Here is a 26664-nt window from a genome sequence, read left to right on the forward strand (position 1 = left end):
CAATGTATGTCAGAATATATGTACGTTCAACACGTTTCAAGCTCTTGCTCACACAGATGTGTAAAACCATTCTGATCTATGGTTATATTTGTACAAACTAGACAATTACATGATCCCTCTTGGTATGAATGCCTTACTATTCCCTCATTTGAGGTCTTACATATATGTACAACCTCAATAACAGAAATGCTTTGCAGATGAGTAAATTGTCTTTCAGGAACACCAGAAAAGTAGAAGTAAGTCAAGATGCAAAAACCAACAAAATGCCTAATTCAGTTGAGAAGAAAGACAAGAATCTCATTAATTCCTGAACCACAAAACCCAAATACTTTGTTCTTCAAGACCTTTGTCCTGTGCATTTTTAGTATGGTAGCATATGCTGAGAATTTCAAATTACAGTAATTTCCTCATGTTCACATGGGATCTAGAGCTAAACCCAAGAACGCTACTTGAGAATGGATTGTCTTCCCATCTTAACAATTTCTCCAACAGAACTAGATCAAGGAATTCAGAGCCTCGCAAACAACTATCATGTTTGTTCTTAACAAATAGCGTATTAAAAGCTGGAGGTGAAGAGGTAGTAGGTCTGTTCACCTGGGAGTTGAGTTGAGGGGAGATGGTGAAAAAAACAGCAGGATTTTAACTTGCTGCTGAGACACCCATAATACAAGTTGCATTTTGTAGGTGCAAGAACAAGAACCTACAAGAGTGCTGCACTAGATAGAGGAGGAGGAAAAAAGGTAGACACAAGAGTGAGGTTATTCCCTAAAGCTTAGCTTGCAGTGAAAATACTTTATGAATTTCACTGCATTAATGTGGAATATCACTATATCCACAAACTACATAATTATCTTTGATAATCATGTATCACACTACACAGAGTTCATAACCATACCAGCAGAAATGTGGAATAAATCTAAATTCAAAATCAAAATAAACTGTGGGCCTCATCCTCAGGGTTTTCTACTTAGCTGTCTTTTCTTTTTAGATGCTGCATTAATCAATCAAATGCATATCCCTGCCATCTCTATGAAGTCACTGATTTTTAATTTTTTATGTAATGTGTTACTTCTTTCTACTTGAAGACTCACAATGCATAAATTTGTCTCAGATTTTTTCAACTAAATATGATAGGATTTCATTTTTTCTACTGTATAAGGGCATACAAACCTAAAAATGCCTCCTACCTTCCTTTAGAAATAATTAAAAGAGGAAGGTATCAGACCGAAATTCTCCACATGACAAATTATGTAGATATACCCCCTATATAGATATAGGTGGAATTCCAAGCATGTGCCTAAAATTTTGGCAAAGTAATGCCTACTTAGTAAAAGCTGAAATAAGAATTTGAACACCTTACTGCTCCTGATTGCAAGTTTCTTATGCATCCATTCATGGTCTCTTTTTGGGTGTTATGTTGTTTTCCTCAGTCTTTTATTTTTCATCTTCATACTGCCCAGAATCATACAAACCTACAGGATCAGGCAAATCCTCTGCCTATTCCATACTACCATTCTGTGACTCATTCTAATAGGGAACTTCAAATTAACCAACGTCTAAAAGACCAATATTTGGATTTCACTCATTCTCTAACAGAGGTTTTTGACATATTCTCTCTCAGTTTAGCTCTTCTTAATATTATTGCCTAAAACTGTAACATCAAAACAGATACTTGATGCTTTTTCTTGCTCCTTTTCATTTTAAATATTCACAAAGGACCTTTTCACCTATTCAATCCTATTTAGTGTCTAGTGTGTAATATTTTTAAAGCAACTGAACACAACACAGGATTGCAATTTAGAAATTGACATCTTATGATTTACTGGAGTACAGAAAATCAGTTTGCCAAGTATCCCTAAGAAAGAGGATAAGAACATTGAAAGGAAGGAAAGTGAGACTAAGTTGGCTTGAAGACATGATGGGTGAAATGAGGGACATGCATTTTATTCAAATACTCTCTTCAAGTTCTGTTGTGCCACAATGCTTGTAAGTTACCTTACAATAGTTATGGTGTAAATTTTGAGATCAGTGTCTATTATGCTAACCAGGATATTCACACTCTTTCCTTGAGTGCTACTGTCTGTTTAGACTACAAACTCTTTCAGATAATGTGCTTTTTGTGGTGTTCTTTGTGTACAGTTCCAATGAGGATGCTACCCAGGCCCACAGCTACTAGATGCTAGAGCAATCCAAGTGACAGTAACAACAGAAATGTTCTCACAGAGATTTCCCACAAACAAAGTATAATTTTCAGCCAAGCATAACTCACCAGGAATTCTCAGTTTCCCGGTTCTGTTCATGAAGGCAAAATACTAGAGGTAGTCCACAAGTCTCTTTTGCTGCAGTGTCTTCCAAAGAAGTATAAAATAAAGACATTTTTATGATTGCTAAAGAATATTGCCATTACCTCCTTGTTTTTTTCTTTCATTCCTATTACATGACAATAGAGTCTGCAACGGCTTCCCACTACCAGTTAATACTGGGAAAGGTATGAGAGAACAAATCAATACCTTCTATCATGAAAATTTAGCATGTCACCTCTAACACGTTCCTTCAGTTCCACCCTGGGATTTGAAATGTACTCCCATGCACTTCTCTTTGACAGATTAATGCACTGAATATGGCAGCTCATTAAAACATTTTTAAATAAAGTACAGTTTGGGGATTTCTAAAGTGAACATGATTTCTAGAATTACCTCAACACAGAATTTCTCCATTGCAGTATTTCCCCAGACATCATTGCAGCTACAGAAAAGAAAATCACCAAAGTACACTTCCCATTTTAATTTGCAATTGCTCAGCACCATAAAGTCGCTTCGGGAGGGTTGGGGGTGAATAACTATTCGGTGTATGTATTCAAAAGAATCCTGACTATAAGCAAATGAAATCAACAGTCTGTACTAACGGACAAAATAGCAGCAGTAAAAGATGGGCTGAATGTCCCTGTTGTTGCACAACATAGAACAAAGGAATGGAAAGTGTACTGAAGCTGGCTCAGCAGTGATGGGCAGAGCCATTCCACATATTATCACCTGCCATCTCTACCCTTTTACACAGCCACAGTTATCAGCACTGAGTCTTCATGACCAAAAGGCTTAAAAGACATGGTCTCAAAATGGAGAAATGACAGACAGCCACCCATCACCTCTAGTCTATCAGTGGGAGAAACACTGATTTGCTTCAACTTCTCCATACCAGAGAAAGAGATAGTGTGAGAGATACTCACAAAGAGCATGGAAAGCTAGACCATATGAGCCTTCAAAGGAGCAGGAAAGTCACATTCCTGGCTATTTGGAGTCTACCACAAAGCCTGCTTCAGGCAGGCAATGATTTAGTCTCCAGAATTTAAATATCACCAAATAAGAGAGTTCCACAGTTAGATAACTACAACACAAACACTCTTTTAAATTAATTTTTCTAAAACTGTATCTTTATATCAAAAAAATTGCCCATACATCAACAGGAAAAGTAGAAGTTCCTGGAGATATCTCCCCACATTGACCAGTGCCAAGACTTGCTTGACACATTGAATAACTACAGGCTATTAATACATCCACAGGTAAGAATAAAATAAAGCTGGTGCATTCATGGCTTTGGAAAATTAACAGCCTGGCAGAAGAGGTCAAGACCAACATTTGCTCTCATTATTCCTCCTGTAAGCAGGGAAAAATGACTGCCATATCTCCAGTGGAAAGCCTAGGAGCAGGATCTCTTCCCCTCTCATGCCCTCCTTATTTAATCTCCTTTTCCACTCACCCGCTCCCCCTCCTTCTTTGTTCTATTTTCCACCTTCATTACCACCTCCTCCTCACCTCTCACATTCTCTCTTTTGTCTCCCTCACTCTCCCTTTCACTTTCTCCCCCCCTTTTCTACTCCTCATCCCACACAACCTCCTCTGTTAGCTTCGCTATGTGAGAAGCTGAGAGGAATAGAAGAAAGAGAAAAGACAGAAGGATTTACGGAGGTGGAGAACTACAAATAAAGAAGGAGAGGCAAAAAAGGAAAGATGTGCTAAGCCATCCTATTTGTGTCAGTGAATGCAAGGATATGAACCCCAAGCCCCTGATCCAGCAGACAGATGCTAACTGGTAGGAAGCAATTCTGCCAGCAGGAACACCATTTAAGAATTCAATCAAGAGCAAATCTCTGGTGAAAACAAATAAGCATGCAATATTCAAATGTAGATTAAAAACCATTAAAATCACACTGGGTTTTAGTGGCAGAGTCAGAATTAGGAGCTGTAGTACAAATCCAGTGACTCCCTACACAGAACAGTTTCAAATACAAAAATGGGTGCACAGCCATCTTCCCCCAAAACTAACCTGTGTACAGACTGCCATATGCACAATATCTATGTACTCGGACAAACAATCTGGGAAGCATAATTTTAATATATTGAGATTTTACTGACAATATCCATAATTATCAACCACATTTACTCATAGACATTCTCCCTACCAGTATTCACAAAGTATGTGTCAGAGTTTACAGCAGGGATTCTCCTGAGCTGCTAAGCCTGACCAGCTTTCACTGTGTCATGGCTATAGAATCAATCAGGCAGCACAGAGAGTGTTTTTTAATTAGATCATATCAGGATTATAATTAGCACTGTGTAGGAGCAGAGTTAAGGTAACACAGCAAAATATAGAACAATTCTACCCTGCCTGGAATGGCTCTTACCAGCAGCAAAATAGCTAATAGCATCTGATTATTTTCTCCTTTCCACGTGTGCTTTCCTTTCCAGCACAAGCTAGTGGAAGTGGCTCCAGGAAGAGAAAGCAGCAACTGTCACCTGAGTGCCACAGCCTCAGAGCTAGCAGGGTCCAAAGGAGTTATGGTCACTTCCACCCTGGCTTCCAAGAGCAACAGGGGACCTTCTGTGCCACGCACAAACATATGGATCCAACATTAAAGAAAACACCTACTTGGTTGAAGGCATATTTTCTCTGAGGTTCTGGAAGGGTATCCAAGCTGTTGGAAGCAGGTCAGGCAGCACACCCCTGCTTCGCAATCTCCCACTGTGAGCACAGCCAACAGCCAAACGGAAACACATTGAGCCTGCCCCTGTTGGTAGCTACTCCCCTGGGACAGCCGCAGAGTCAGCCTGAACACAGGGCCTGCACAACCATCACCACATCACAAGGTGCAAGACCACATACGACAAACTTTGCTTGTTCCTCTGAAACACCAGAAGACGGGGGCTGTGGAAATGAAGCGGTACCCAGACAAGCAGCAATCATGACAGAGATACCAGCTTAGCACAGTTTGCAGGCTTTTGTCCTTGCAGCTCTGGAAGAGTGGGAGGTTGTCCCTTCTGCAGTCCTCTTGAGGCATTTCCTTTGAAATCTGAGAAGTCTCAGCCATCTGCCCCCTCTCTTTATCTACATCTCATGACAAGAGAAAACAGAATGAAGTTCATCATTATCACATTTATCTCAACAAACAGCTGCCCGAGATTCCATACCTGTTCTAACAAAAATAACTAAATTCCAACAACTAAGGGCTGACTGAGCGATCAATGTGATTTCAAGTTCCATGAGTCAAGGTGAGCTGGAGCACAGCCACATTTCACACAGCAACAAAACCATGTAGGCTGGAAGGGATCTCCGGACTTCATCTAGTCTGACACCCTCATCTGAGTAGCACAGTTTTCGGAGATGCATGGCTGTACTCCTGTGAGCAGCAAGAGCACCTCTGCAAAGCGAGAGCCAGACACTGAGCATCATAAAGCTGGCAGGCTGAGGCAGCAGCCTCACTGACAAGTCAGTCAGTCCCAAACATGGAGAGCAGAACAGGTACAATGATGGTAGCCAAGCTCAGCCAACAGTCCAGGGATTGCCACACAAGTCTGTAGGAATGAGGGAACTCCCATCAAACAGCACTGTCCCTCACCGTCAGTTCCTGAGGGATATCACTAGTAGCCTGTGGCCAACTGCATTTTGGATGCTGCTCACCAACCCTGGAATGCAGCGATTCAACCAGCACTTATCGATCGCCAATTTGTCCACCCAGGATACCACTGAAGAATTTTTTGGAGAACCTGCTGAAGTCCATTCCAAGCAGCATTCACTGCCCTTCTCTTGGTTACAGAGCCAGTCATTTATAGAAGGAAGTAAGGTTGGTCAGGCATGATTTGTCATTGGTAATGCCATGCTGGCTGTTCCCTATCACATTCTTGCTTTTCAAGTGCTCAGAAATGGATTCAAGAAGAATTTGCTCCATAATCTTCATAGGTGCTATAGAGAGACCAACAATCCTTTGGTGTTGCTCTTCTTCAAGATGGGGACATTTGTACTTTTCCAGTCATCAAAGACCTCTCCTGATCGCCATAACATTTCAAAGATGATAAACAGCAGTCTTGTTACATCTGCAGGCTTCCTCCACAACCACAGATGAATCTCCACCAAGATTTACAGGAATCACTACAAAAATATTCTTAGATGCTTTATAAAATATGTACTATATCTAACAAAATTTCAGATCAAGCCCGTAAGTTGCACAGGTTCTATCTGACTTGGGGTCCAGCAACCGACATTTTCAGATGCCATTAGTCTTTAAAATCCTATTGATAAAACTAACATGTAGATTAACATTTGATAGACCAAAAGCATTTGAAAAGCTACTTTGGAGCAAGGAAAGGGATTCTTCCTCATCTAAACAAGATCCTTTTCATTTTGATAAATGACATTTGTTGTCAAATGAGTTTGCTGAAGCCAAAGCTATCCCTGTGAAGTTAAGCTAGCTTTAAAGATATTTTCTGTTACCACATAGCAGAAAGTTACCTTCCAGTGGCTCAGGTCTGATTAAACCTTGTCTGTGTGTGCAGAATGTTCTTCACCCATCCATGCAGCTTCTGTCTTAAGACACTTGAATTGAATATCTTTTGCATATTCAGGGAAACTCCACGCCTGTTCTCTCCACCACAATCAAGTTCTTGTGTACTTTCACATACTGGAATTTCACTAAAATATGGTACTTTTGTCAGATAATCGGTTAATTACATTCTCTGCCAATAATTTTCACCCATTTTACTGCAGCTAGGATATAGGCATTCTCTCCATCCTGTGGGGAACTGGCTGCAGTTTGCTGCTTCTTCTCTACATTCACTACAAAGGGAATTACATTAGACTGTCAGTAACAGTCTCATGGCTCATTAGTACTTCCTTTGCTGATCTTTGAAAGGTGGTACCCTGAGAAGAGAAGAAGCATTTAGCAACTAAGAAATGAGCCAAAGAAACATGATACTTGAGGAAAGCCCTCTCTTTCCCAAAGTATTTTTACTAGATGGACTGAAGGCACTATACACCCTATAACACCAATTTTAAGAAATCAGAAATTATCAAAAAGCTCAGAATAATCAAGAGATTGCTCCCCAAAATCCATTTCCTGAAGATACCTCTAAAATTCGTAATTTCCCTACATTCCATTTTTCCCCACATCTCCCTCCTGAATCAGAACTATACTCTGAATCATAAAAATTAATAACCAAGGAAATTTCATGTACTTGACTCTTGACACCACGACCACAGTTCTGAAGGATAATTATACACCATCATTATACAGGAGAAGTTAGCATGATGCCAGCAGGACAACACGTATTCAGTACAGAATACAAAACACATTTCAATGTATTTGATCTGCTTAATGATCAAGATAAATGTTAAAAAGCTTTTTCAATCCCACGGTGAAAAAGGCTGGAGAAGCATCTGAGCAGTGCCTGCATCAACTGTGGCACAGCAGTAGTGAAAAAACCAAACCAACACAGAAATACCATGGTATTTGTTAGAAATAAGACAGGCAAGCCTTAAATCTCGTGGTTTTTCATTAGGCTGAGTAGCTGCTACCCAAATAAAAGGAGTATCTATCAGACATACTCCAAAGATATTTCTTCAGATTATTCACTGATACTATCATGTCATATAAAAGCCAGTGCCAAAAACACTGATTTGAAGTGGTCGCTGATCAAAACCATCCCGCTAACTTTGAACAGTCTCTGTACAATGGCATGTGCATAGTCTTATTAAAAAGCTGAAAGAATCAAGTCCTGTGATGTAAACTTCATACCTACTCTGGTTAATACAGAAACCTTTAGATATTTAATTAGAAAATAAACTTAGCAGAGTGTTTCACAACTTGGAAATGCTCTGATTCCCAGTGCTCTCTAACAAAAAACTTCTCAGCATTCTGCTTTAAGCTGGGCCCTCTGCTAAATAGCATCAATAAAATGGCAGCTCCCATGCAGGAAATTAAACGCAAAGAAACAATCCCCTTTTAGGTTTAAAAACCTTAACCAAAAAATCCCCATTTTATGTTTACATATATGTCTTCAAAAGGTCAGAATCTTGGAGGCACATTAGGTGACACTGCTATTGCAGAGCCCTGTGAATCTTGGTCTTATATTTAGATGATTCCATGGAACAGGTCTTTAACACAGAAACCAAAGAAAAGGGAAACCATTCTCAGGTTCATGTGAGAGTAGCCCACATTAACAGTGACTTTGTGATTCTTAGACTGAAACCATACACGTGATTTGAGTTCTGCCACGAGGAAAAGAATTTTTTAAAAAGCAGCTGAGATTTCACCAAAATGAGCATCCAGCCTCCAGAGCTCAGCTCTGATGACAACGGATATGCTCCACAGCAGTTACCAGCAACTTGGATCATTTAGACAAAGAAGCACGATTCTTACTTACACAGCCCATTAACTAGCTATATATAAACACACACACGCAAAGAAACACATGGGAACTTTTTTTCGGCAAAGGATGCATTATACAATGAACTTGGGAAGAGATAGGGTTTCATATGAAGTTACAGAAAGTCCTTAAAAAGCATTTTGAAATGAATGTCAAAACACCTTACACTGCAGATCTTTTACAGTTAATGATTTTTACTTCCTTCAAAATCTATTTTTTTAATTGCCTAATAGGAGCTACTTTTAAATCACAACACACAATTGCATCTTCACATGCACGGTGCATTTCAGCAGTCACCAAGAAGGAGAAGTCAGCAGGTGCTCTGGATTTGTGGGAAAACACCTCCTTGCAGTTAGCCTGGAGAAAACCCAGACCAGCACATTAGGGCTGCCTGTGCCCCAGTTGCAGGAGAGATACTAGGTTGCAGGACTGCCCTCCTTAGGCCTCCTCCTTAAGCCATCCACCCTAAGGAAATGCAAGCTCCATGGCCCAGCCCCAGGCCAGCCAGTCCCAGACGTGCTTCCCTTGGGTCATACGGCTGGCTCACAAGCACTTCCCACCAGCTCTTCCCCTTACCATCACAGAGACAACTGCCGCCAGCTAATCAAACAGCTTTATATTAACCCATAATTGATTCATTTTTTCAAAAGAAACTTTCAAAACATCAAACCATCTTTCCCGGTCATTAATTCAACCCTCTGAATATTTTATATCTCCAGACACTTCTACTTGTGCATAGTTATTTTAAGAGCACTTCATCACAGCACTGATACTACTTGCATACATCCATTGCTTCTTAATTTCATTGACTGTGTAAACAGAATTAGATCTACAAATGTATGCGTAAAGAAAAAACATGTAAATAGAAATGCGTAGTTATAACACTGCACAAACTGTACTGGAAAGATATGAAGTCACATTTACTAATATGGTGAAACTTAAAAAACAATATCTGATTCTACACCCAGAATAGCTGTGCTTACTTATATAAGACTGGTTTTGACAAACAGAACCTTTTATTATTTATAAAACACAAGCAAATGCTCTTTTTTTCTGAAAATAAATGAAAATTTCCCTTGTGTAACAAAACTACCTCAAGATTTTTTAATTCACAGCATACATCTCCCGCTTTCCAACACCAAACATCTACATTATTAATTCTATCCAGAATTATTTATGTGGGATGATGGTCCAAAAAGCGAGCTAGAAGACAACTTGGATTTTATTTTCCAAGTATCACACAATTGATAATTTTCTGAAGACTGAATTGTCAATACCATAGTCAAACCTTCCTAGCTTGTAAGCCAGATTCCTGAGGAGCACAGCATCATCCACTCACTTCCACTCGCCATCCACTTGCAGCTCTAGATTTATTACTTGCTGATGGGATCAAGATGGAGATTTTGCTACTTCCTGGATCAACTATCTGCAGAAATGTGATGCACTGTTTTCTTGGTAATCAAGGAGCTACATAGTAAAAAGGACACCCTGCTGAATTCACCTGCTAGCTTTTTCTTCCAAGTCATCAATTCAATTGCTTGCAAGTGCTGTCCCGACTTCAATCATCTAACTTAAGGCTCAGTGAGCAAGAGGAGCAGATAAAATCAGCATGTCCCACAGTGGCCACTTCTTAAAAGACTTCTAAGAAGTCTTAATTTTAAAAGCAGGTTGGAAAGAGATGAAAAAAATGACAGAGAAGCAGTGTCGAGAAGTAGGGAACTAATTTATGTATTTTTCCCCTGTAAAATGAATTCTACGAGACCTGCAGTGCTTCCAAAAATAGAAGAGATGCTAGTGGAAATAAATATTACACTATTATGTTCTGCTTTTCTCAACCATCTTCTCTCTGAAGGCACCAAAACATTTTCAGCAATTATAACAGCAAAAAGCTAAGTGTTCCACTTAACCTTTCACTTTCCTCAACTTCACACAGAAGACCTTAGCACCCTACTATGCAGGTCACACAGTGCTGCAAAAGTATCTAAGATGAGATAATACATGATCATGAGATAAACTGGTGATGAGAAACTATAAGTGGATGACAACAGTGGAAGCAGACAGCATTAGACTTGGCTGTTTTAAGAGACTAAACTCTCCTCAAGGATTTAAATGTTTTCCTGTTAACGAAGATCTACACAGCTCTCTAACAAAACCCTGTGGAAGCCAGACAAACATTTATGACATGAATATGATCATGGTAACACAGTTTGGCAATCCGTCACATCTAAAGCCAAGAGAAATAAAAGGAAAAATCTCATTTGAAGTTAATACCAATACACAATTCTTCACATTGATCACCATACGAATGATCGGTTATTAAGAGTATTTTTAAAGAAAAAGTGCACTGAGCTTAAAAAGCAGTTTCTCTGGGAAAAGCGATATTACTCTTTATCCAGATAACTTCATGTGTTAAAGGGTTAAATACCAGCTTCTTGATATTAAGACTGTTATGAACAGAAAACTTTTAAAAGGAAGAGCCTTATGGATATATATAAAAGGCCAATTTTCTCACTTTATTAGGGCACTGTGTCCCCTTGGAAAATCAGTATGTTCCAGCACCCAAGTGGAAGGGAACACAGAGTGCAAATAAACATCGAATGAAGAACTTGTTGTGAATGACTGTATTATTTCTGCAACTATTAAGTGCACCTAGATCACACATCCAAACTTGACTTTAAATCTTTGTCAACTGAGATAAATCAGGAATCTTTGCCACTATTTTTTAATATTTTTTTTCATGTAACAGCCTTCCATAACACTTTCTAAAATATCTGGAGTGGCAAATATTTTTCAGAAAGTGTCTCCAGTGAGGAACAGCAATGACGTAACCGGTATATAGTTGAGCAACTTTCAGCATGATTCCCTCACAGAGATGGCAGATACATTTTTCTAGTTCTTTCCCATACTTTACAGAACTACTGCTATCTTCTTCCTCCCCTTGACTTTTAGTTGTGCCGTTTCTTCCCTATCACCTCTTCTGCTATGCTCTTCCACTTTCTATTTAATTTTTCTACTTTTCTACCAGTTTTTTTGAATCATGATTTTCCTAAGATTCCCTGCCTATTCTTAGCAGGGCTGCAGGATACACCTACTCTTAGCAAAGCATTGCAAAGTCTGAAAGAACGCTTGCATAAAATTACATACACCGATGTTATGCAAATACAAACATCCCACAGCTCTACTTTGCTACATCTCCCCTAAGCCTACTTACTAGCCTCACATAACCCTCCTGTGTATTCTGCTAATAAATTCGACTTATTTCACTTCCCTTCTTCTATTTGTCTTTCAGGTCACTGTGTCCCAGTCTCACTTTCTCCATCACCCCAATCACTCCTTGCCTTCAATCCTTGCCAGGCCTCCCACCACAGAGTGGGAAAAGAGGCAAAAAGCATTGAGCAACAAGGGCAGGAGACAGTCACAATTGGCCTTTCCAGTTTATTACAATAATTGTATTTAACTGTTTAGAATCCAAAAGCATGCTAAGAAAAATAAATAAATAAAATCTGGAAACTCCAGTCACAAACCAAAATCCAAGCAAGTGTGATTTCTTAAGAAGAGAATAAACTGCCTGCCAAAGAAGAGATGATGCTTAGGTCGGAAGAAAGGACACCTGCACCAGCAGTTGCAACAAACCCCAGGACAGGGCAAACACAATGGCAAGAAAGGTAGAAGACTTTAGGGTATATGGGAGGAAGAAAGTTAGAAAGCTTCCATTTTACAAAATGTGAAATTTTAAATACTTATGGAGATAAAACCTCCAATACTTCCCTTTAATACCCTGCTACTTCTTTATCTCTTGAATGTATACCTTCAATAGGATGTGTAGTAAGTCTGGTTCACAAGCAAATTCATTTAGTTTGGTAGGGACATCTTGAGAACACCTTGTCCAGCCTTTCTGCTCAAGCAGAGTCAGTTAGAGCAGGTTTCCCAGGACCATGCTCACTCAGGTTCTGAATATCTCCAAGGATGAAGTCTCCACAATCTCCCTGGGCAACTTGCTTCAGTGTTTGATCACCCCCACAATAAAGAAGTGTTTTCTTGTGTTCAGATGGAGTTTTCCTGTTTTCAGTTTCAAATGCCTCTTGTCCTGTAACAGGACATGACTGAGAAGAGTCTGGCTCCATCACCTTCAATCCCCATCATCAGGTATTTATACACATTGATGATAAGATCCCCTCTAAGCCTTCATTTCTCCAAGTTGAACAGTCCACACTCTCTCAGACTCCTTTCATTACAGATTCCCAGTCCCTTCATCACTTGTGAGTGCATCCCATCAGGTCCCATGTATGTCCAGTTGTGAGATATAGGTTTATTTGTATCTTTTTATTTTGTTTTAACATGATTTCAACACTATAATTCCTGGCAGTACCTTTGAATTTGTTGGTAAAGGAGAACTGGAAACATCCAGAAAGGACATGAGAAGTTAATATTTGTCTCCAACTCTGAAGAATTCATGGACCACATATACATACTGAAGTTGCATGCAGCAACTATGTATGTGGCTAAACGTGTATCACAGTAAAAATTCATTTCAGTGCAGTAAAAGACAGCACTGAACACATGCAACAGTAACTACTTGGGAAAGACTTACAAAAAATACCATAAGGTTAACTGTTCACTAGCTTGGCTGAATAAGTTATCAAAAAATAACTATCATTCATGGAAAATTGACAGTGCAGGACTGTCAAGGCTGACAGGCAACACTTACTTAAAACCAACACTCAGTATTCCATACTGCACTTTTCAATGCAAGTACATTGGGCTGGTATTTTCTTTACAAAACAGCTCAAAAGACTGAACTTTGCTCCACACTGCAGCAGGAAGTACACTGATGTACAACAAAAAACAAGGGAGGACTATGCACACCTAAAACGCCAAGCTCCTGCTACATGTCCCTGAATGCATGAACTTCATTTTCATCCTTCCAGCTGACTGCTAAAATTGGTAAAACTGAAGGCAGGTTTGGCAGATCTGTAACCAACTTTACCCAGGACAAACTACTTCCATTCGGGGTAAGAAAGAAATTCCTTCTGCTTGGGTAGCCTAAAAAGCCTCTCTGAAATCATAAGAAAGTGCACCATTCTAAGTTTTTCCAATTAAACTCTTAATTCTTATTACTGTACAGTTAACAAGCAAGAAACAGTTTACACTTTCTAATAGAGACATGTGCCACTGTTTGAAGATCTAACTGATGATTTCAACAGCACAGAGCAGATTGGGTCAACAGTTCTTATCAACAGCACATTGTGTTACTTATCGCCACTTCCCTCATCTGCAAGTATGATGACTCTTGACTCAGCCCCAACTTTAGCACCACCTGTTTTTTTCAAAATGGTTCTTAACTCATTAAAAAGATATGCTTTATCATCATAATGAAATAAATAGCCCATCTGATGTACTGTACGAAATTTTTTTCCCACATTCATATTCTTAATTTTAGGTTAGCAGCTTGGGATAGTATGTTAATTTTTTTTGCATATATATATTTCTAAATACAAATGTTATCAATAAGAAAGAAATCCTCAAAAGGGTTTACATCCTTCTCAGTGAAGCGCAATTAAATCTATTCAACTAGACAGACATTATTTAGTAAGTACATTCTATAAGCTACTGATTTTGAAATTATGCTGTAATACAAAGGAACCAATTTCCACATTAATTTGTATTAATGCAATGCCTTAAGATCAAGAATTCTCTTCATCCTGCTTTTGCCTACTGTAAAACCATGACCTGAATTCCAGAAACATCTCATACTAGAAAAGGCAAAGCCTACAGAAAACTCCTGTGTTGTGAAGAACAGCTTTCGCTCCTGAAGAACAGATGTTTTTTGTCATTCTCCCTGGATCCAGACTATTTATCTGAATGCTTTAGCTGAGGAAACCTACTAGAAATTGTTCTTTGCTAAAAGTTGTGTTTTGCTCGGAAGCAATTCAAAGAATTTCAGAGTGCTGTAATATGCCTTGCTACACCAAAAAACTGTTAAAAGCCAATAAAAATCATGGGCCCATTAGAAAAAAAAAAAGGAGGGGGAATGTAGAAGAGTTCGGTGAATAGCCAGCAGCTGGGTAACTACACTGCTCACAAATATCCTTGGTATCTTTGAAACCTTCTGAAAGATAACCACATCTATCATAAGTATACAATTGACTAAAACCTCAAGAGGTATATTCCCCAACTTCTGTAGATAATGTGTTTGATCCTCATTTCAGAGAAGACTGTATGAAGTCCTGTTACAGAAAATCTTGTCCAAAGGCCATTTCATTTGCATATCCTGTATAATAGAAGAGCAATCCTCTGTATAAATTATGCCTGTTCGTGATTCATCAAGCTTCTTATCTCAGACATGGTTTTCTGCATCACTGGACAGAATGGCTTCTACAGGGGGTGAAGTCAGCCAAAACAGAAGCAGCTTGACCATAAACAAAAAGTTTAATTAAAACAACTAATTTGTGAAAGAAAAGAGAGCAGCAACAACTATGTGCTGCAAATTATGTAAGTCAAATTTGTCCTCCTATTCAGGAAGAAGGCACCTACAGAGCCCTACCTAGCTCTATGACGACAGTGACTCTGAAATGATATCTGGATAAAACTCACTAATTATATTTAAGAAGCTTTAAAATCATTAGCACGTCAAAAATGTATGACTTAAGTTTTTCCATGGCAAGCTGTTATGTAAACATTCACCTGATTTCTCTCCAAACTGCACTATATTTTTAAGGCTATTACAAATTCTTATTTTTTCCTACTTCAGTTTAGATGGCTCATAACAGATGGCAGAATTATATAGTTTGTTTTTAGTTTACTGTACACCTACCTTGTATATGCTTAACCCAGAAAGGATGCAAGTGAAGAACAGGAGGAAGGCTGCCCCATTCCATTGTGCTGACCAGTTCCCTGGGGCCAGAGGAGAGACTGCTTCACTCCTCAGAACTCCTCAGCACCTACAGTCCCTGCCATGGACCAGCTGCCAGGATAACTTTCAAGGCACACCACTGATGGACTGGAAGGAAGAGCACTGCTCTGGAGACCAGAGAAAACTGCATGGAGTTTGCACGGCTCGGGGAAACTCTGAGGTTAGCCTAATTCCTCCTTTTCATGAGGCTCAGATAATGAGATCACCCAGCAGACCAGAGTTTCCTTAGTTAAACATCTACCTTGCTTTATATCATCTTAGTAAAACATAAATTTAGCTACTGGGAGGTTTCTGCTATCACCTATCTTGTTCAGCTTGAAGAAAGAACCAGGGTACCTACACTCAAAGACTCAACTCTGAGTCAATGAGACTCAAGGCTGACTGACTTCAGTCAACTGGTGGAGGTTCCTTGCTTCTAGATCTTTTCAATAGCTCTTGAGATGAGAGATAAAGAAGCAAGTGAAGGATAAATACATAAATACAAGAGCTATCAATGCTAATATGCAGGAGCAAGTCTCTTAAAACCCTATAGGTTTGGGAAGAAATTTTGTTAAGTTCTGAAATAATTTTGTTTTCTAAAAACAAGGGACTAGTCTCCTAAGGCCTCTTAACAGTTAATGTTAGTAAAAAAGAAGATACAAAGGATTACCCTTCAACTTATTACGGATGCTTTTCTCAGTATAGTGCCCTCTAAAAGTACTTTTTGACAGCACTGACTAGAAAGAAGCTCAGATGACAAGGAAATGTAGATGAGAAGAAATTCATCTCAAACTACCTGAAATTAAGGGTTCTCAGGTACCAAGTTTTCCTAGCATTGTCTGTCATGTTAATCTAGAAGCAGAGATCCATCTGTACATGTGGTTTCAGAAGTGGAAAGTGCTTTATTTGCTGTAACTTCAAATAGATGAAAGCACCTAAGGGCAGTTAAGGTCCCCCTAAAATATGCTTGGTTCATCTAATAAAATCTATGACAGTAATAATGAAGGTAAAAATGGTTTGCATTATTAAAGCATTTATCTTAAGAAGAAACTAACATTTGAAGCCAAAACTTATCTTTGTACTGTGTTCCAGGTTCTGCCAGTCAGAAGGTCTGGTAGGAGGCCTGGAATTACAGCAATAGGACTTACCATAATGCAGACCCTAAGAAAGGCCATTAGAGTAGCCGCTCTGAGTACAAGTACCGTTAATGACTTCAGACTGGCAAGCAGCCAGACACAGAGATGATCACTTCCCATGCCAACAGTATTACTTGCTGTCAACACCACTACTAATGGCAGTGTCTGTCATTTTTGCCACTGTTGACTGGGACATCCAGTCAACAGTAAAGTAGTTTATGAACCTCTGGCTGAATATGAAGCTGGTTGTGTAAAATGATTAAGTGTTATGTGAATTCAAAGTATAATACTTACTTCACATGCTTGTAAGAGATACTAATGGAAGTTCCCAAGAAACAAAGCATTCATTATACATGATACTGAAGCTTTACAATTATGAGTATGTCAAAACATCTACACAGAACTATCTTAAATATTGTAATCCTGATGATATAAAAACTCAAACTGAATCAAAATAAAAATCCAGGAATTTGACAATTTTGCCAATTTCACTTTGAATTCCTCATTTAAGAGGTCAGAGGCCTATGCAATCTAATATATACAGACATATCCTGATTTGGATTTCAGTTTTCTGCATTTAGTTTTACAGAATCATGGCATCATCAAGTTTCATAAGAACCACTCAAATTTTCTAGCACAATCCCATGCTGCTCAAGCAGGGTCAGCTACAGCAGCTTGCCTGTCAGGCTTGCAGTCAGGTCTTGAATATCTCCAAGTATTGAGACTCCATGAACTTCACATGGAATTAACTTAAAAAGCATGTAGTCTGAATGGCTGTATCAGTCTGAGAGGCTTTTTCATTCTTTGTTAGCTGAGACACCCAATCTGTCCTCAAAAAAACATCCACCATGCACCATGAGGTTACCAACAAGGGAGAGAAACTGCTCAGCATTGTGCAGCCCACAGCACCCCAGAAGGCTAGTGAGTTCTCACTTCACACGCACAGGAAGGTGGAAAGTGGTGGAAAATAATATCTTTTACTTTTCTATATCGCCAGTATTATTTCATTGAAAGCAGTTTTTGCATTCAGCACCTTTTTCATGTTTTTAACTTAAACAGCAACAAAAAATCTAGCTCTAACCACAATCTGCTGCCATCAGAATCAGCCGATCACATTCAAAATTACCTACATGGAAAAAAAAAATGCTACCAAAGCTGGTAATTTGTGTTGCCACATACTATGCCTAAGGGTTAAAAAAATAAGTAAATAAATCCTTCGACTTATGGCGGTGCAAAAGAAATCCAAATTATTTTGAGATAATTTTCCAAGATGCACATAGCTTGGAGGCAATTAAATTTACCTGAAATGTAAACTCTAATGGGAGAGAGTATATTATCAGACCAAGTAATCTTATTAAAATTTCAGCAGCTGTAAAGAGTTTAAATTACTCCTTTCAAGATTTATCAAGGTGCTCAAAGGCAAGACAAAGACTCAGATAGACCATATACTATAAGATAATTACAGATAATTTAACATACCGAGAAATCCAAAAGGAAGGACAGAAGGAAGGAAGGACGGAAGAAAGGAGGAGAGGAATATTCAAATAGTCACTGCTATTGCCTTTCTATTGCTATTCATTACTGTAAATAGCTCTTATTTCACTCAACAGACCTCAATAAGCTTTATTTATTTTATTTTAAGAGTAGAATGATCTCCATTTTACTGATAAGGGTGCTGTGGTCCAAAGGAATAAAAATAACTCAGTGCATATGGCTGGCCAATTAAAGAATAAAGAACAGTGTTATGCAAAAGTCTGGTATCATGTCAGGCAACAGGGGAGTGCTCTACGCACAGACAACATTGATGGCAATTTTCTTCCTCCCTTCTGAGATGTTGCTGCCTGCTTCACTGGAAGATCACAGCAAACAAAAGCAAGCCCAGCACAAAATCAGATTGCATGTGTTGTGGTTTAAGCCCAGCCAGTAACTCAGAACCATGCAGCCACTCGCTCAGTCATGTACAGCACAGTAATGTTATGTGGATTTCTGAAGAACATAACAATTTGTTTTAATTTCACATTGCACTGGTAGCTGAAGTTCTAAGCTGATGCTGAATGCAACATGGCATGATAAATTGGCAGATAAAATAGGATAGGTTGCTGATTCTAGCTGATGAAACACTGTCCACTCCTTGCAAAAGCTATGCCAATGACTTAAAAGGATTTTTTACTTTCATATTAAATTTTAATTATGTAATTTTAAATACTTTTCTAAATATTTATCTGGTATGGTATTATGAAATATTTTTATTACAGTGTAGCAAAAGAGTGAGCTACCAATAGGTTGCTAGTGCATTTTTTAAACATTCTTGACATGATAACAGGCAAAAGCCAGAAATTCTCAAAGCACTTATTCCAAACATTGACAGTCTCAAACAAAATATATGAATTAACAGCTCAGAAAGTATACTTTTAAACAATGTATGACTGGAAATAGCTTTGGCTTAAAGCTGTGTCAAATTTATAACCAACAGAAACTACTCTGTTGTTCTGTGTTGTAGGGTTTATTTCCTAGTGAAGAATCAAGCATGGAAACACACAGTTTACAGGACCAGAGTATAACAGAGTAAAATAAAAGAAAATGTTCTTGCTTATACTTTAGAGTACCTACAGTGTCCCACTCTAGGATATCACTAAAACCTGCTGGTTGAGATCTCCGACTGGTTTGGTCACAAGTATGTGATGTACCTCTCTAAAAGAAAAAATGGATGGTGTAATTTCTTACTCTGTAATCTCTAGAGAGAACACTGATCTCTACTTTTTAGCCAACCTCACATGCTCTGAACACCATTCCTGCACATTTGTCCACCTGGGCAGAAGTCACAAAGCAGCTGCAGAGTTAATTCTAGCAGCTCCTCTTAAGATACATCAGGATAAGGGTGACAAAACAACTGCTTCCCCTCAACTCCAGAACACCAGTCTCCCCAGTACAAGAGGTGAATGGCACATTCACAGTTGCCTATACTAGGAAACATCAACTAAAGAAAGGACAGTTGATGTTTTACCACCTTCTTCTACTAGCTTATGGTAAGACAGGTAAATGCTGAGAGGATTCTCATCCAGTTCCACATTCCTGGAAGACAGAAATCAATCCAGGATTACGGAAGTGGAAAAAATCAGAGTCATGCCAGAAAAAAAGCTCTTGAATCCAAACAAAAAATCTTCCATATGAAGGGAAAGTAGGTATTTCTCACTTTAAATAAAAATAAGTAATGTAATCATTCATGTTCAAGAGGTAGTCAAGTTGTATTCTGATTCTTGCCTTTTAGCTGTTCTGAACAAGTTAATTATCATTCTTCGCTAAAATGGATGCAGGAATGATGCAGGTTTTATTCTCCAGCCATGTTTTATGGTGTGCTTGGTTGTTGAAGTGAATACTCCAATTCAATAAAGGAAGCTGAAATAAATGTAGCTAAAGCTTTTTGTTTGTACAATGACTTTAAGAGATTTCTAGATAACAACACAAAATGCAGGAGGACATATTGCAAAGACATGTTGGAAGCAAAATTACTGTCATCTGCAAGCCTTATATAGCAAACACCTCCTTCACCTTCTTTTCCAGATCTGTTCTCTTGCTTCTGTGCTAGTCCTATACTTGTACCATACAAGTTTGTGCAACACACTAATAGAAAATACTTCGAAAGATCTGACTTAATAACTAATGAAATTTATTAAGTGATCACTTCATTACACGGCATTTCCCCTTCCTACATGAAGACTGAATTTACTTACAATTTAAATCATAGATTCGGATCTTGTTTCCAAAACAATATTTATACATTAATGGGCATACTTAGTTTCACCGATTTATTTCACTGATATATTTTCACTTTTGCTTTATCATGTGATTCAAAGTGACAGCCTATTACAGACTTCATCTTTCCTGACTGAATTTCCTGAAGTTTAATATATGCATTTAATATATGCATTTAGAATACCTATTTACACTGCCACTTAGGAGCTACATTTAACATCCTCCATGCAACACTACATGTTTATGTAGGACGGATCCACTTTACCTCGGTAAATTTTGACTCCTTAGTCCCTCCATGAGAAAAAGTACAATTTATAGGAAATTAATTTCTACCCACCTACTGTTTACTCAGGATGATCATAAACTACAAAACCAATGGGGTAAAAATAGTCATAATTGTTAAAATGATTATGCGCCCTTCCAATTCTTTATTCTCATGTTAGATGATAAATCACTTATATTTTGTGACTGAATGCAATTAACACATCTATAAATAAACTAGAATCACTAGTGAGTTTTTTGGTTTTAGTGCTCGTAATATGGAGGCGGGGTCTAAACTGAAACCATATTTTAAAGTTGCATTTAACACTAAGATGTAAGATTTTAAAGCGTGCTTACTTATCCAAAACACTGTTAATCAATGAGTTGTTTCGGTGCTACTGGTCACATGCTGACAAAATATCACCTAATGATTTTAATGCAATGCAAATGATAATCTCCTGCACATCTTATGTTTTTTTTCTTAAACACTGTCTGCTTGCTTTACCACAGGGTGGTGGTAAAGTGGTTCAACACTTTTGAACTGCTCTCTCCCTCAAATAACGTAAACCTTCAAATCAAATAATAGTTATCTTGCACTCCAAAGAGATAATTGTGACTTATAATGATATTTTTGTACATATCTTAGCTCTTCTGTCCACAGAGGACAGGAATATTTTGTTGATCAACGGAAACAATATTTTGAAGAAGCAATGTATGTTTCTGGCATAGATGTGCAACAGTCTGTCATTTTTATCAGCACCAGAGAAATTCTACATCAGATTAATACATGTAGGTTTTGATGTAAAAGAGCTTGTTAAATACACTCCCAGAATGGCCAGTTTGCTCATTTAATTGACTCAGTATTCTTTCCTACTTTTCTTAATTGGGTGACTAATGAGAATATAGATAATGAAATATAAGGATAAAATTACACACTGTGTTAATTCTGCTATAAAAATTATGCTAAAAAGGTCAGAATTAAGCACATTTCAATTATATAATAATAAAAAAATATTTGAGCGACACTGCAAGTCTCCCTTTAACTGTTCCTAGCATGAAGAAGCAATGCAATAGTAGTTAAATAAAAAAATAACTTATGACATGTTATGGATTGAAATGCAGAGTGAGGGCACCCAGAACAGCATTAACTCTGCCCACTGAAGACAACAGGTGACAATAATATGATTAAGTTGGGTATTTTTTAATTTGCAATCGAAGAAAATAAATAACTGGATTTTGCTTCCTTTTCTTTTTTGAGAGCATCTCTCCTGGCTTCTATCACAACATGGCAAAGATACTGCTCTGAAATCTCAAGGTTTCAGTTAAAACAACAATTTAAAAGTATCAAATTCATCAAGACATGATAAAAAGGTAGTGATAAAGGCAACCTAAAAAATCCCCTAGGTGCTAAGATGCAATCAGAGCAATTACTGAAGTATTCTCTCCCATTCTACTACCTAGACAGATTTCTTGGCTTTCTCAGAAAACAGAAACAAAAATAGTGTGGTTCTAGAAAACATTATCAGATGCAGACAGTACCAGACACACAGAGTACCTTCTAATCTACTTTACTGCCCTAGGAATTAAGAAGAGGTCATCATTCCTGTGCTAGAGAAGTAGTGGTCACACTTGACAGAATTTTTCTGTACTACAAATGACTCCATCAAGCCAGGCTGCTTCTGTTCATTCACTGAAGGCAACATCTCCTGCAGGAAAGATTCATGGAGGAATCTTCTCAGCCTTCTTGACATGTAGTACATGCAGTGGGAGTACCTAGCCTTCCTCTGAGCTCAAGCTATGTTACCTTATGATGTTTCCCAACATCACTTTTCTAAAGGAGGCTGGTACACTGTGGACATGTACTCCTGGCCATGGTAAGTCCTGTCAGACATGACTGCCTGGAGGGCTTCCTTCACAGACTCTAGGTACAGACCAAACTGAGGTCTAAGGCATCACAGCCACCCTCAGTCATTTCTTCTGCCTGACTTCTGAAACAGTTTGGCTTGTGGACATTACAGATATTCTCTGGTTGAACTTTCAAAAAATTAAAACCCCTGGATAGCAGATACTAGCAAACAGCTTCACTGGGTTGATAAATCAAAAATTCTTTCAAAAGAAATTCAAGGAGAGATTTAACAGTAGCCCTACGCAGCATATCATTTTTTTTTTCCTCCTTCTCTCTTGTATATAACCCCTTCTACAAAATAAGCAACCTGTTCCTCCAAAAATTAATAATAATTAAAAAAACCCAACTACAAATTGCTAGCACTATTTCCATTTTTAAACCTAAGCAAAACACCATGGTGATGAGTGCCCTATAAGCACATAGAAAGAACATTAAAGAAGAGAAACACAGCATATCCCAACACACCTTTAATCCCAGATAACCTCAAACAAATGATCTGCTTAGCTGTTTAGATCCTTACTTTGTGTGTAGACCCCTATGGTATCTGAAGGGTGTTTCTCATCCATCAGCCCTAAAAACCTTTACAGTAACAGACCTGATCATCAGCAAGACGATTTCACACAAGAGAGTCCACTCATATACTACAGGTACATTTTTAAGTGCTTCCTAACTCAGAATTCAAATGTGCTCTGTCTGAATATATGTGTGAAGTGAAAACATGGTTGCTACTGAAATTAAAAGATTTAGAAGTCCTCTACACACCACAGCTTAAATACCACAAAACTTCATTTCAATACTCCTAAATCAAATATATATATATATATTTCCCAACCTTCTCACATTAATTATTTGTTTTGGTAAAATTTTGTATTTTAAGTTCTTTTCCTTTTCTGCAAGCAAGTATTGTCAGACTGTTCAAAGCCTGTCACTTCACTGCGGCTTATCTTTTCACTTCATTGATCTTCTAAATCAGCAAATTCTCACACTTTGACTACTACCAGAAATGTAATTTTGGGTGCTAGCATACTAAGACTTAAAAGTAGTCACAATAGCATGAGTATTTTATGTTCAATATTTTCTCTCATTTGTGACTCCTCAGCTACTCTTACTGATGGACGAAGATTTTTCTGTGCACTTATTTAACACTGCTGTCCTCCCGATATTAAAGGTCTGCTTTATGTAGATGGAAAACTTGTGTACATTTAAAAAGCAAGTTATCATCACTATCCCCTGCAGCAAAGTTCCAAAGCCTTAAAAAGCAACATAATTTAAAATGCACTAACAAGACATTTTAACATATCACCATTGTTTTAAGACAGAACCGTCTGACCAACTGCAAGCAGTTTTCTCCCGTGAAGCGGTTTTGAAATCATGTCTAGAAGGGTCACTAATTCCACAGGTATCCAAGCTGAAAGAACAAGAGAGAAATAAATTGCTTTTAAGCCAGTAACCCTTCTTTTAGACCAGAGCTTAAGGTGAGTATTGTTCCTATTTGATTTTCTTTCAGCATGACAAACTTTTAATCAGACAACCGAGCCCTGGAGAAGCATGTGGCATGGCTTATTTTTGTTTCTAATAATCAAGATAAACTATCTGCTCCCAGCCTCATATGAGAAAAAAAAAATTACTCCAGGAAATGAGTTATTTTCAGGCTCCAGCAGGTGCAGAAGCACTTCCATGGTAAGCAATGTTCACAGAGCTTCACAGAAGTCTAGTGTAAAAGACAATCAAGCTGCTTAAAGAGGGAGCTTTCTAGTGCACGCAGGAAATAAATGAGAAGCCAGGCTTTCATTTCTGATGGCAACCCTGAATAAATTATACTTGGTGCATGGTCTGCTCCTTTCTGTAGAAATTTCCAACTTTATACCCTTATGAATCAAATACTCCAGAAAGTATCTGAGATTTGCCAGCTTCCCCTACATCTCACTATAGATGTGATACATCAGATCTGGGATGAAAAATAGCAAACCTCTGTAGGGAAGTTCACAGAAGGGCCTTCTCAGAATTATAGTCCTTCATCATAAACAGGATGGAAGGAAGCTCTCCAGAAAGCTTTTAAGCAGCTTTCCATTCTCCTCTATAGGTTCCTTAAAATCACAGAGACTCTGCATTTGACTCTACAATTCCCCAAAACATTGTGGGTTTGCCATAGGGTGCTTCCTTAGACTTTATGCTATCCTGTAAATCAACAAATACATTTACTCAGTACAGAAAATTCATAGCATCATAGAATTGTTGGAGCTGAAAAGGCCTATAAGATCAAGTCCAACCTTGTTAACTTAGCACTGTTAAAAATCCAACACTAACCCATGTCCCTAAGCACCACAGCTACACATCTTAAATACCTCCAGGGATGGTGAATCCACCACTTCCCTGGGCAGCCTGTTTCAATACCTGACAACCCTTTCAGTGAAGAAATTTTCCTACTATCCAATCTAAACCTCCCCTGGTGCAACTTGAGGCTGTTACCTCTTGTCATATCGCTTGTTATTTAGGAGAAGAGACCACCACCCACCTTGCCACAACTTCTTTTCAGGCAGAGAGCAGTAAGGTCCCCCCTAAGCCTCCTTCTCAGGCGAAACAGCGCCAGTTCCCTCAGCTGCTCCTCCAGACCCTTCACCAGCTTCACTGCCCTTCTCCAGACTTGCTTGAACACCTCAATGCGTTTCCTGTACTGATGTGACCAGAACTAAACACAGGATTCAAGGTGCAGCCTCACCAATGCCGAGTACATTGGGGCAGTCACTGCCCTGGCCCTGCTGATACAAGCCAGGATGCTGTTGCCTGTCTGGGCACCTCGGCACAAGCTGGTTCATGTTCAGCAGCCATCAGTCAGCACCCCCAGGTCCTTTTCCTCTGAGCAGCTTTCCAGCCACTTCCCCAAGCCTGTAGCATTGCATGGGGCTGTTGTGAGCCAAGTGCAGGACCTGGCACTTTGCCTTGTTGAACCTCATACCATTGGACACACCCCTTCGATCCTGTCAGTCCAGATGCCTCTGCAGAGCCTTCCTGTCCTTCGGCAGATCAACACTCCTGGGTAGTTTGGTGTGCTCTGCACACTTACTGAGGGTGCACTCGATCCCCTCGTTCTGATCACTGATAAAGATATTAAACAGAACTGGCCCTCATACTGAGCCCTGGGAAACACCACTTGTGACCATCTTCAAACTGGATTTTACTCCATTTATCACCACTCTTTGGGCCTGGCCATCCAGCCAGGGTGTCCTGGGTTCAGCAGTAGCAGTCATTATTTTCTCCTTCTTGGTAGCTGGTGCAGTGCTGTGTTTTTGACTTGCGGCCTGGGAACAGAGCTGATAGCACTGATGTTTTTAGTTACTGCTCAAATGTTTGGTTTGGCCAAGGACTTTGTGAGCCTCACGCTCTGCCAGGGAGGAGGGGAAGCTGGGAGGAAGCAGAGACAGGACACCTGACCCAAACTGACCAAAGAGGTATTCCATACCACAGCACGTCATGCCCAGGATGTAACTGAGAGTTACCCGGAAGGGCTAGGGCTGCAGGTTTGGACTAGGTATTGGTCGGTGCTTGATCAAGATGGAGGTGTGAGTTATTAGTCGGCTGATGGTGGTGAGGTGTGGTATTCTCTTTCCTTGTTATTTCCTTTATCATTATTATTATTGGTGGTAGCAGTAGTGGTTTGTGTTATACCTGAGTTACTAAACTGTTCTTATCTCAACCTGTGGGAGTTGCATTCTTTTGATTTTCCTTCCCATCCCTCTGGGAGCAGTGGGAAGGCAAAAAGGGGGGGGGGGGGGGGGGGGGGAGTGAGAGAGCGACTGCGTGATTATGTCTGACTTTGTTTAAACCACAACACAGGGTTTTACCCAGTGTAGAGTATACCCATCCAAACCATGAACAGGTATTTTATCCAGGAGAATGCTGTGGGAAATGGTGTCAAAGGCTTTACCTAAGTCTATATAGACAACATTCACACCCTTTTTCTCATCCACTAAGAGGGTCACTTTGTCATAGAAGGAGATTAGGTTAGTCAAGCAAGACCTG

The 26664-nt window shown here is 39.0% G+C and overlaps 1 protein-coding gene across 22 annotated transcripts in view; it reads right to left on the reverse strand.

Annotated features, from left to right (window-relative positions):
- RIMS1 (regulating synaptic membrane exocytosis 1) overlaps window positions 1–26664 on the reverse strand; it is a 298538-nt gene that overhangs the window by 211119 nt on the left and 60755 nt on the right. For 17 of the 22 annotated variants that reach the window (XM_061358549.1, XM_061358544.1, XM_061358542.1 and 14 more), the window contains exon 2: window positions 23948–24052. The exons of 4 other annotated variants lie outside the window; for them this stretch is intronic. In XM_061358549.1, coding sequence (XP_061214533.1) covers window positions 23948–24052 — 105 coding nt within the window. The remainder of the gene's footprint in view (window positions 1–23947; window positions 24053–26664) is intronic. One more of the 22 variants, XM_061358526.1, reaches the window with a different exon arrangement.

Source organism: Neopsephotus bourkii, unplaced genomic scaffold (assembly GCF_033783945.1).
Source record: "Neopsephotus bourkii isolate Nb327-2 ecotype Australia unplaced genomic scaffold, CSIRO-AGI_Nbou_v1 NB_947, whole genome shotgun sequence".
Lineage (NCBI taxonomy): Eukaryota > Metazoa > Chordata > Aves > Psittaciformes > Psittacidae > Neopsephotus > Neopsephotus bourkii.